This window comes from Grus americana, chromosome 3, assembly GCF_028858705.1.
Source record: "Grus americana isolate bGruAme1 chromosome 3, bGruAme1.mat, whole genome shotgun sequence".
NCBI lineage: Eukaryota > Metazoa > Chordata > Aves > Gruiformes > Gruidae > Grus > Grus americana.
Window position 1 is genome coordinate 24,166,610 of NC_072854.1, and position 12,960 is coordinate 24,179,569.

The 12,960-nt window shown below is 35.7% G+C and overlaps 1 protein-coding gene across 1 annotated transcript in view; it reads right to left on the reverse strand.

The window, feature by feature from the left end:
• Nucleotides 1-12,960, reverse strand: part of CSMD1 (CUB and Sushi multiple domains 1) — a 1,238,533-nt gene that overhangs the window by 108,723 nt on the left and 1,116,850 nt on the right. The window contains exons 47-48 of the mRNA XM_054821261.1: nt 7,452-7,640; nt 3,096-3,242 (exon numbers count right to left, since the gene is read on the reverse strand). Of these exons, the coding sequence (XP_054677236.1) occupies nt 3,096-3,242; nt 7,452-7,640 (336 nt within the window). The remainder of the gene's footprint in view (nt 1-3,095; nt 3,243-7,451; nt 7,641-12,960) is intronic.

Genomic DNA, 12,960 nt, shown 5'->3' on the forward strand with positions numbered 1-12,960 from the left:
CTTGCAGTAACAGATGAGGTTACAAGGGCAGAATAAAGGTAAAATAGAGATCTATGGTGGGGGTTTATATATATATATATATTTACAGTTCTATTCACACCCAATTACAAATTAGCCAAGTAACCACTTGCCTTATTTACTCTTGAATGACTAACCAAAAGTTAAACAAAAGCCTGTAAACATTATAGAGGTAATGTCAACTTGCAAAGTAGCAAGCTAAGTGCCCTTCTGCTTCCCAAATGGCTGCATCTCCAGCGGGTGTGCTAAGTACTGTAGTGCACTTCCATTCCTTCCACCGCTACTTTAAAAAAAAATCATCCACCTCTTCCTTGTTATGGTTTTATGCTATCTTTCTTGGGTAGTAATGTGCATGAAGGGTTATAAATTATTGAGGGAAAAAAAAGCCAAGAAGCAGATTCTTCAGGTATCTTCCTAGCCTGGGCTCAGCAAGTTCCATTTTCTGCATTTACAGATCTTCCCCATTTGTATTAAACTGCACAGTTTTGGTGGAACCCAGCTGCACTGGGAAGTCAAGTTCAAGCACTACAAAACAACAAGCAAGCATTGGGGGAAAAAAAAAAGAAAAAAAAGGGTATTTCAGCATGCAATACCTTTTCCTTATATTTTTGGCATCCATTTTAGTGATTTTACCATACTACATACCATTCAAAGAGAAAAGGGATTACTTCCCTAGCACTGCAAGAAGTTTTAACTGATGCTTCGCCTCCTAGTTTCGCTAAACTATACAGATACTCACCAGATTAAGGAAGAGAACATTTAATATCTAGGTGTTTGTGCAGTTAGGAAAATTATTATTTAGACTAAAATTATGCTAGTGCCTCTATAATATTCCAAGTCCTTAAAAGAATATCCCTCTGCTGTAATGCTATAGCTTTTTTCTACTAAGATCTAGCAAAAAGCCTTAAGATACAAAAACATACAAGTAATATTAGACAATTAGCTTACAGAAGTTAGCTCATATGCTAAAGGCAATATTAAGCCTTCTTCTGAAAGCTTCTAGCACTTTTTAAAAGTGAAGAAAATTTGTATCTACAAATGAAATCTAGTTGTGACAAAACTACAATTTGCAAAATTTTGTGCACAGGCATAGCTGGAGAAGGGGAGGGTTGTGAGAGGTAGTAATTCATTTCAATAGGGTCTTCATTATGAGGAAGCCTGCTGGCTCAGTCACAGCTGCCACGGTATCAATAGCCTTTTTGGCATCTTGTATTTTTCCTACTTTCATGATGTTGCTTTCCCTCATTAAGATTCAAATCCAATTGTTTATGCTGCCGCTCAGTGTTACTCTTCTTTCATGCTGATTATTTCCATTGAATCTCATGTAAAATGTACAGAAGTTTAGAGAAAAATGCAGGCACTGACTGTTAGTGAAGCGGAAAAAGCAAAACAGTTGTTTGTTCCTAAAACATAGCTATAAGGGTTGCATACCTCTCTCCAGTCCACCAATTTTATTATTAGTTGTGGCTAGTGCCATAATAATTGATGAATTGAGCCAGGCAATTAGACAGACCACTTCTTCACTACTGCAAAACATGTCTCATGTACACACACAGGTGTAAAATAGTTTCTCATTCCTTAAAAATCAGTCTCCTTAATAATTTGATACTTACAAAATAAATCTTTTACATGAATTCTATTCTTGTAACCCTGGTATTACTTCCTCACTTTAAATTCATGACAGAAGGCCCTGCCACACATCTGAGGGTTATCACGTGACAAATTCTCATTGTTTCTTCTGCCACACTCTCAGTCCATCTCGTAGGTCCTGCAAATGCCTTTTCCCTATGAAAAACTAAATGAATCTCCAGAATGCTTGAAAGCAACTTCCCCTTCCCTCATCACTCAGTTTCAGTTTGTCTGTAGAAATGCTCCAAAGGCTGCTTGCAAGGTGGAGATCATGCTTTTAGTAACTGGTTTGGGTTTTTTTCCTGACTGCTCATAGTTCTGCTCATGGTTCTTAAGTCCCCAAAACAACCATCATTATTATGCTCTGAGCCCTGATCTTCTGTTTCAGTAACAACAGAAACTTTCCAGAGGTTAGACAGCCAGTGCATGGATGGTACAGGAAAGGAGCGAGCTCTGCGAAAATCATCTCCCTAAATGGCATTTAGCATGACTAAATGGGAGATACCTGGTGCTTGATAAAACATTCTTCTAGAACATTCTACTAAAACATTCGTCTAAAACATTTCTCTACTTAATTTATATTGACAATTATTAGCCACCAAAATTAACACACACAACCTTTACATTGCTAATCAAGTCCAAACACAGAAAAACAAATGTTAACAACAGACAGTAAGTGTCACCTCTCTCACCATTTACATCATGAAACTGAGCCCTAAGCCAAGCCTTTTAGGAGCAACGTGTCTGCAGATATATGTGTGAAAACGTTTTAAGAAGGCTGCAAACTAGTAAGGATCAATATGTCTACACATAGAGTATAATCCAGTATTGCAATATTGGCAACTATTTTTTTTTTCTTAGTAAGGGAGATAATTTGTAACACTATTTAGATTGACTATTTACATATTTTCATGTCATCACAACACCAGATACACATACAGCCTGCTGAAGAAGTGAGGTATTCCACCCCCCTACCCCCCCAATTTTCCATTTATTTTACATGAAAAATAGCATAGTAAGAAGAGATGTGAACTGCAACTCAAGGAAAATGTAAACCTAATAATTTTGTACTGAATTTGGACTACCGCATACCATTTCAGAATCAAAAATTCTCACTCTTGAGTACTTCTGTGTAAATCTGAGGGCTATTCCTCCCACTACATTTCAAAGGCCTTCCTCCAGGTTTGGTAAGACAAGATAGCAGGTTGCAGAGAGAAGTATTCACTGGAGAAGTATTAATCTGGAGATCTTTGGCAAACTGGGAAAAAATGGAGAGTCCAACTCCTGTGCTTACCTTGAACTTGCAATAAAATGATTAGACATCCTCAAAATGTATATTATAATAAATTATCTTCAGAGAAACAGGCATTATATTACAAATCCTAATTTGATGCTAAATAGTACATGTAACCACAAAGTATAATTTAATGGAAATCATTAATAGTTACCTGAGTAACGGATCTTGAACCCTTTCTTGCTGGTTGCATGGTCAGTTGACCAGCGAAGATACAGCTGATTCATTCTGCTTGTAAAGTTCAGTTGTCCAGTGTGATTTCCACTTAAAGCAACAAGTAAAGGGCTTTGCCCAGAAGAACCTTCAGAGATGAATAAAGAAATGATTTAAATGTTAAAGTACTACCAGTTTAAGCAATCCTTTCCATATTTTAACTCAGCTATGAATGTGAATATACAAAGAAAGAATAGGAAATAATGTGACACATCATTGCCTGTGCAATAATTAACAGATCTCTGTTTGAAGTATCCATCTGGTTCTGGATTTTCACTAGACAGCACAATAAAAAATCTTGATACAAACAAGCTGAAATATAACACAATGAATGTTTTTGCCATAAACACTGAAAAAATAGTGGATTTTTTTTTAAAATTTTTTTTAAAATTCATTTCTATTTGGGACAATTACTTTGAATGAGGTAATGTTTCTGCTCCTTGTCCGTTTATATCTATTATTTATTTAAGCTCTTTTCCAACTTGTGAGAGGTAGCAAACCTATACATTCTTTGACATTATACAGCTTGTATAATTTTAAACACCACCATATTGCATAGTGAACACACGAGCTAAAAATGCTCTGTCACATATAAGATCACCACAGTTTCACTGTGGAATACCTATATGTACAGGTGCTATGAATTTACAATACATACTTTATTAGGACTCAGTTCTGTTAAAAGATAGTGTGTTGATTATAGTATCATTTCAGTGTAAAAAATATATATACTTATGGGAAATACAGGATGCTGAAAAAATATGTCCTGGCACTAGACCAATATCTTCACCACAGTAAAACCCTAGAAGCACAAATAATGATATAATAAAACAATATATATGCAAGAGGAAAAAAAAATCTATATATCAAACCAATCTCCAACTGAAAGTTTTCCAAAACATGAAATGGCATCTTCTTCCTCCATATTAAGGTTATGTTTTCTCCAGCTGAACTCCTCCCTTTCATATGCTCACTATGCCTTTTGCGCCATGTTTTTCAAGTTTAGGAAAGCCACGTTCAACCGTCATTATCTTGGCCACAGCAGCTATTTCAAATAAAGAGGCTGCTTCATTCATTTTTGCTGAGTTTGAGCAGCTGCAGCCTGATCAGCTTTTCTTATGTTACATGAAAACACAAAAATAAAACTGAATCAAATGACACCTAAAAATTGAATACAATTATTGTCAGCCTTCTCCCCCCTCCAGTTCAATAAAAAATAAGTATATTTTCTGATTGGGGCATTTCAGGTACAACAGGGAGTCTACAGAAGCCACAGCAAGCCATAAAGATTAAGCCAACCTCCTAGTTCTTAGGAACTGCAGTTCAGTCACCACAATGACAACAGTACAACTAAATAAGTATTACTAAATAAATTCTAAATAATAAATACATATACAAAATAAGAACAAATAAGCATAGCTTTAGGCACAGGTTGCCCAGCATGCCCTTATCAAAATGCTTTGTGGCTTGTTTGTTTTTCATATTAGGAAGATACAGTTTGATGATTACAGTGTAGGATAAATGATGAGGAATGCTGAGGTCAATTCCTGTTTTTGCTGAAAAAAATATTTAGAACATGACAATTCATTCAGTTTCTCTGTGCTTCACCCTGGGCTTTTTAAAATGTGTTTAATGCACTTGACTTGTTACAGTTTAGAATGTGTATGTTCTTTAAAAATTCTCAAATACAGAGGCTAAAAGAGTGCAATTACAAATAAAGATCTCCTACATACAAAGAGGTGAGAATCTTTCCTTATTAGTGATCACAAATTAGTTTGCAGCACCACATGCCACACTGTATTTTTTAGCCATTGGGAGATCAGAGGAATGAATCAATGTATTTTAGTTTGCTTTGTTTTTCCCGAAGTCGAGTTTCAGTTTCTGTACCCTACCTAGCAGGCAGCTCTCCAGATGATGGTCAGGAAAGTCAGCAGTATGACTTAGGTGTTCTTGAGTCTGACTTTTTAATTAGTATTTCAGAGTTTGTCTGTATAAGGAAATAAATACTCAACTTCTGGTGTGCTGACGTGTCATATGATGCTTTCCTGAATATTAGGTAAAAGTTGACATTTCCGTCTATTTCAATGACAGAATTTTGTTGGTTTATTTCAGGGAGGAAAAAATAATCAAAGAATATTTGTTGTATTAAATGAATGCCATTCAGTGTAAATAGCCTGAATACAGTGTTTTGAAGTTCAAAAGCCTTTAATAATTATATTCATGGTACATTTATGGCTTCTCTGGTTTAGAATACAGATGGGATTTCCTAAGGGTCTGAATGATAAGTGTGAATGGCTAATGGGCTTACTGCTCCCAGCTGACCAGGCTGGGCTCATTGGCTGGATACCTGTACTGATCATCATCCAGCTGCTGAAGCATCATCATTTACAATGTAGTCAGTTACGTGTAGTCACTATTTTGGTTTGTGTTCTGAAGCTGCCTTATAAAGTAATGAGAGACCTGTGCCTTAGCAAATACTCCTTCTCTAAAAGTTGTCTTGCCAATCTTTATATAGTTTCTGCATAAAGTTTGGTGATGTATCTTTACCTGGTGTATATAGATCAGTGCAGTGCTACTAATTTAAATAAAGGTATGCTGTTTTGGATCACACAAAGTCCCAGGATATGACATATATTTATTGCAAAAATGCAGCAATACAGGGAAATACCTAAGCTAGCTCTGAACAAACTAGTCTGAGTTATATCCATCGCTGGAAACAGTATAGCCACATCAGCATTGCCTTCCGCCCCAACAAACTCATCACGCTGAGATGTAGAACTAATTAGCATAGCAAAGCACATTGCTAATGTGGCCACAGGGACACAAGCAAGTATCTCTGCAAGGCACTACAATGTGCCATATTTGAATATCAACTTGTTGAGAGCTAGCTCAGGAACCTCTACATGGCACTGTATTGAGAGGTTATAAATATGCCATTATCTTCCTCATTTAAGTCTGCTGGTAGGTGGTAGAAAAATGACTTCCGTAGAGCTTCACTAGAGATGAATTTGTAAGAATGTGATTTCATGCCATGAAATGACAATGCTTAAAAATGTAGTAACTATGATAATTCTTCTCTCAGATCTATTACTGATAATCTGGTTTCATTAAATTGAAATGTATAAGAAAGAAAACAAAAATCTTCATCAGGAACATTAAGCAGTTTCAACAGAATTTTTCAAAAGAAAACAAACAATGTGATCAGACTGCTAGAAAAGTTCCAGGCTCACTACATATTGTCTTAATGTCAAATACAAAATAGAGTGGAGGAAAAGACAGTCTTAATAGATTTTTTCAGACTATTTTCTCCACTAATCTGACAAGGACCAACACAGACATTATAAAGAAAAAAAGACAAACTAATGAACTGACATTTTTAAAAGAATGGAAAACATTGTGTTCTTTTCAGAATGTTGTTATCAAAAATTGAAATTAATTTAATAACTTTAGACATTAAAAATCTACTACTTAAGAAAAATACTTAGAGATACCTCAAAACATATGACCTTTTAATATTTTTCACGTCATGAAACTCCCATAGTGAATATTAGTCAGTTCTATCATAGTTACCATATATTCTTGGTTAATGAGGGAACATATGATAATGATCTCCAAATAAATAAAAATATCAATCAATGAGAACAGAAGAAGTGATAATAAGCTCAGAATTCAGTAGAAAACAAGAATAGCTTGTTAATTAAATAGGGCCCTTTGAGAGGCTGCTGCTATGAGTAACACTAGAAATTGAGGTTTTGTCATTTCTCTACTCTTTGTCCCAAAACAGATGGTCAAATTCTTCAACAGGGATATATTCAAACGCAGTACCACGTTGGTTCTTCTATGCTAGGGAGAAAGTAGACTGGGTATTTGAACTCAAATTTGAGTATTTAGCCTCAAATAATTTTATTATACTGGACAAATGGAATTATACACCCAAAATATTTCCTCACCAGAAATGGTCTATTACAAAACAGCACGTTAACTTCTCCTTTCAGACACCTCCATACATATCCCAGGAAACAGAAAACCGTATGAATTTCATAGGAATGCTGCAGCTGCTACTGCTTCTCCTCTAACAATACCTAAGAAAATTTAAAAGCTTCTTTGTCCTGAATACATCTATAAAAACTTTCATTGGCTGACAAATTTAGACTTAAGGCAAAACTGATACAAATACTAGACTACTGTTTCAGTTTCAGATGTATCAATGCATTATGAAACCAACAACTGGAAATCAAGCTCAATTTGACCTGATATTTTTTCTTTTGTGGTTAGATAGAATTTAAATCTCTCTTACCATCAAATACCTCCAGCTCATCAAACTGCTTTTCACTTTGAAACATTTCTACAAAGATGGAGATGTTATATCCTGGCTCAACCTTTATAGTCCAAGAACAGGTCTGAGAGTTGGGATAGGTGCCTGGGTAACCTGGACTAAGGATCACTCCTGATGATTCTGTACGGATTTCATTTGCTGGACATTGTGCTAAAAAGGAGACAGCAAGAACAACAAGAACAGTAATGAAATAAAGTGTTTCTTTTCCATGAAAAAAAACAGTATTTTTCAGAGATATGTATGCTTCAGGTTCCATTTCCAAATGAAAAGATGTTTAAATCATCTTATAGATGGAAGGAACAATAATGTTCCCATTAGCACAAAGAGAAACAGGACCATCTTTATAAAACTTGCATTTATAAACGGAATACTAATTATAGTAAAACATTCATCCAGAAATATGTCACAGCCCAGAGGGTTTACAGTCAAGAGATTTACATATGCTGGTGTCATCATCCACATAGGTGAGGTAAAAGTTCTGGTAAAACTTTATCTGGAAACCTAGTAGCAGTCTTCTATTTGAGTTCTTAAAAAAACACCCACCTTTAAGAACGAAGTCTATTACATGAACACAAAAACATATTGGAGCTTCTAGGCACACCAGATCATTTGAAAACACACGTTTTGTGCAAAGGGTTTATTTTGGATACAGAATACTCCAAGTCATCCAAGTAAGACCTTCTCAGCAACCACTCCCCCTGTTATTTAAACTGAGCTCATAACATCTTACAAACAGTTTCACCTGATATTCATAGATGTTTATGATCTCTGCATATGACAAGGATTATATTATATTAAAATGCTGTAAAATTTATAGCCTAAATACTGGTTTTGATTAAGAAATTATTTTGTTGGTCCTTGTTTTTCTTTAACATTTTGCCTCTCACACAGGACTGATTTTTTCATGTCTGTTTGGTGTTGAAGTCTGATACATTTTATATACCGTTTCATAATACATGTGCATTTTAACAATTTTTTTTTGTGTAACACTCACGAATATATCTTGACAGAAATGCATTCCTGGAAACTGACTGGCACAGTACCCAAGTACTTGCATAAATTAAAGGTTATAGGAAAGGTGAAAAACATAACAAAGGAAAAATGATCAAGGGAAAAAATAAGTTACAGGGGGAAACCACACATAACTATCAGGAACAAACATTTAAAACTGGACCATTTCCCTTAGCTGGCCTTCTACAAACTTGGAGGTGAAATTTAGGTTCAGTTGTAGTCAAGAAGAATTTTGCTGTAAACTTCTGGAAAACAGGGTTAGGACTTCATCTTTCTTTTCTCAGAGAAATTGAGCAGAGAAGGAAATTATATCTTATCAAAGATGTCCAGTCTTTATTTTCTGTTCCATACACTGTGGTCAAATCTGAACCCTCCACCAGAAGCGACAATGGAAACAAAATAGTAATTTTATCAATTAATTCACATATAAATTAACCAACACTTTCCTACATAGTGCATAGACCTTTACCTTTGAGAAGCTGGCTTATTTCTGTCTTTTCTCTAACCTAGATTCAGTTTTCCAGACTTGTATGTGGAAGGTAAGAGAAAGTGTATACACCTGAGTTGGACAATACAATGTTACATTCACTGTCCCAGATTCTCTAGAATATTTTAAATGATGATACACTAAGTGAGAAAGAGATGAGTTTCAAACTTAACTTACAAACTCATTTCCTGAGGACTACCAATTTCTTAATGGCACCAAAGTTTAGGGGGAAAAAAAAAAATCAAAACAGTTCTTTTCTGACTGTTCCAATACTTCCCTAGATCTGACATATAGGTTGAGCCTTCAGCACAAAATTCAGGGCAATTTTTCTTCAGGTGTGATTTATTTATACTATAGCATAAATTATCTAAACCCCACTCTGATTACTTAGGGATATAAGAAAGGGGGAAAGTGAGAAAAAGTAAAAACTACTTATTACTCATTTTTGTCATAACCTTTTCTTCTTTGCTGTAATAGACTGGAGAATATGTAGCATTATAATGCCAGCAAATGCAGGAAGAAATATTAGATTTTTTTTTTAAATCCTCTCTTCCTCTTCTCCCCCTCATCTTGTTTAGCTAAAAATTTCTTCAATTAGAGAGAAAAATGTCAGCCTGTGAAAAGAAGGAATGAAATATGCAAGTGAGAATATACCATCAAGCAGGAAGAAAAAGGTGTGGGCTGGGGAAAAAATGGCAAACAATTTTCCTTGGCACGTGTCCCTTTCTGCTATTATTTGATAGCACTGGCTGTAGCAGAAAGTATCTCTAAGAGGTGAAGCTGTTTTCCATAGAAAACATCCTGGGAGACAGAAAGCCTATGGGGTAATGGTATATAAAGTAGTAAGAATCTTTTTGACAATTTTAATTCAGGGATTGTCTCTTGAGATAGAAACATCTGTAGCCAAATTACACCCAGAAATTTCACACAAGCTTCTGTGTAAGAATATGGTGTTGCACACATTTAATGATAGTAGCTTCTCTTTCTCATTATCTTAAAATGAAACACACTGTTACTTTGACTTCCTATATTCTTCAGAATAAGAGAAGAATAACTTGAAAAAATACAGTCAACAAATGCTCTGACTCATGAATCTGCAGCACGTACAAGTAAACCAGCAAATTATTGTAGAACAACCTTGGGCAGAAACATAGTCAGATGAATAATGATAACTATTTTCCCTTAGTTAAACACATGAGACTTATTCATGAGCAGAAGTTTGGCTAGCTACGTAGCATTTCCTGTCAGACATGCAGTAAAAGTGCTCATCAGTTATGAAGAGTAGCTGACATGACACAGTTCCACATCCTGCTTTACTCCGAAGTATCCTTCGCTTATGCTACAAGACTGTTTTTAAGAAGAGAAGATGGCTTTTACTGATCAAGTATCAGCTTCAATGGAATATTTGTTATAATCTTAAAGTCTACTAGAACAACTTGTGGATTAAGAGCTGTTCTTCAAAGCAGTAAATTACAAGTATCCTGGAGAAATCAGTAATGCTGTCAGACTTTTCACAGCAAGTGAGACACAGTGATTCTTTTCAACACTGGAAAAATATCACTTCTCTGGATAAACTGTGCTTTAAGAAATGCCTGTGATCAGCTAAATACGACAAAAAAGTAGTTGCAAAGCACAGGACATTTGGCAGGAAGATATGGGACTGTAGTAAGTACCTCTGCAGTGTTTTTTATTAAACATGCCATATCTAAAATCTGAGAAATTTAGCCTATGTAAAATACAAATTGCTTATTTAGTATGTGACTTTAAAAGCTTTCACCTTAGAAATTGAAAATGCTGGTTACCAAGCCCTTCTGCCTCAGTGAGGAACATCCTTTGCTTGCAGAGCCACACTGTGAAATGGAACACCTTTTCCTCCTGTTTTCATCCCTGACTTCAGAGAACCCAAAAAGAAGATGGATGAAGATGGCAAAAGAAGGATGTTAAAGATCTTCTTATTTCATACACTTTGGCTAATATTAATATATGTACTTAATAAACCTAGTATATTTAATACACTTATATTTTTCCATTGGGTCACCCTCTGCTATGTCCTTCTGAACAATGTAATGGGAGCTTTTTCATTTTATTTTTCACCTACCTGCAGAAATACGTATCTTCTAGTAAGTAAATTGGGCAGCCACCTTTCCAGCTTCATAGTTCCAGAAGAACTGTGAGAAGAACATAAGAAGGACATGGAGCTGTCGGGGTGAGTCCAGAGGAGGGCCACCATGATCAGAGGGCTGGAGCACCTCTTCTATGAGGAAAGGCTGAGGGAGTTGGGATTGTTCAGCCTGGAGAAGAGAAGGCTCTGGGGAGATCTAATTGTGGCCTACCAGTACCCGAAGGGGCCTACAAGAAATCTGGAGAGGAACTATTTACAAGGGCATGTAGTGATAGGACAAGGGGTAATGGCCTTAAGCTGAAGAAGCGTAGATTTAGATAAGATGTTAGGAAGAAATTCTTTATTGTGAGGGTGATGAGGCACTGGAACAGGTTGCCCAGAGATGCTGTGGATGTGCCCTCCCTGGAAGTGTTCAAGGCCAGGCTGGTTGGGGCTTTGAGCAACCTGGTCTAGTTCCACCATTCTATGATTCTATGACTTATGGGAATGATCATTGGCCAAATTACTCATGAAACAAATTATTTATTGGTCATTCGGACTTTGGGCCTGCAAACAAAATCTAGTTGTTACCCAGATGCAGTCCAGACACAACTAAATCCAGGTGATCTCATAAAATGGAAAGTGTGATGGTACATTCTTCCAGAAAATTTTACAGTTGGCTTAATCTAAAAGATTATTACCACAGCTCTTTATATGGGTGCTCTTTCATCTAAGTTCCCACAGGTATCATTTCCAAAAAGGTGCACTATAAGTATCTTCTTAACAATGTGCTGCATGAACTTGTGTTTACTTAGTGTAGTATATAAAGTTTTTGGAATCTGGGATGGAAGGTTTTCAAGAAAGAATAAGATTCAAAATTGCAGTTTGAAATACCTGAGATCAGTGATCCACAGAACATTGTCATAAAGTATTGAGATATTCTTCAATAACTAAAGAAACTCATTGCAAGTATGTGAAAGAAATGGAGCCAGGGATGGAAACGCAGTTAAAAAATAGAAGAAAGTCACCAATCCAGAGAAGTGAAAATTGCTAGATTCCTTTGGGAAAAATAAATGTCATAGAATAGGAAGAAAGACAATTACACTAAAGAAAGCACAGACACCTTGACTGTGAGCATCTCAGAAACCTCTGAAAGTGCTCCAGATGAGAATTGGCCACTGTAAGAATGGTGTGCAAAATGAAAAAGAGACAGGACTAGGAAATTGCAGGGAGAAAAAAAAAGATAAAACACCTACAGAAATTACTTCTGCCTTTTTCTTTCACCTGCTTTGCTCTTAGATCATCTATTTTTTCTTGTAAATGATATCAGAGACAAAAAGAGAAGCAGAAAGAAAGGTAAGGAGATAGCTCATTTGCTAGGTTTGAAAAAATAACAACAACAAAAAATCATTGTTTCAAAAGCAGATAAAATTATCAATAACAGAGAAAGACTGCTGCTAGCTTTCTCATTCCTCGCAACTGATTCTTAAGAAGGGACCTGAAACTAATTTATTTACCACAGGGGAAAATATTCTTTTGCAGACATTTCCTCATGGCCTTTTCTCGTAATTAAGGAAAAGTATGATGTTGCTTTGTAATTAAGAACATTTCTTTGATGGGTGAATATTAAAAATCAACAGCTCAAAGGTCAGAGAATTTCCTTGAACAAATTGTCACACATACACAACGTAAGAAACAGATCAATGCAGGATTTCTGTAGGAATTCTTTCCTCCATATATTCTATCGTATTCACTTACTGGACTCAAAACTTTACTAACAGAACAATTTCCAAAGGGAAGAAGTACTGTTCATGCGAAAAAAAATAAGCCTCTCCAATACAAATCAGTGCAAGTAGCAATAGAAAGGGTGA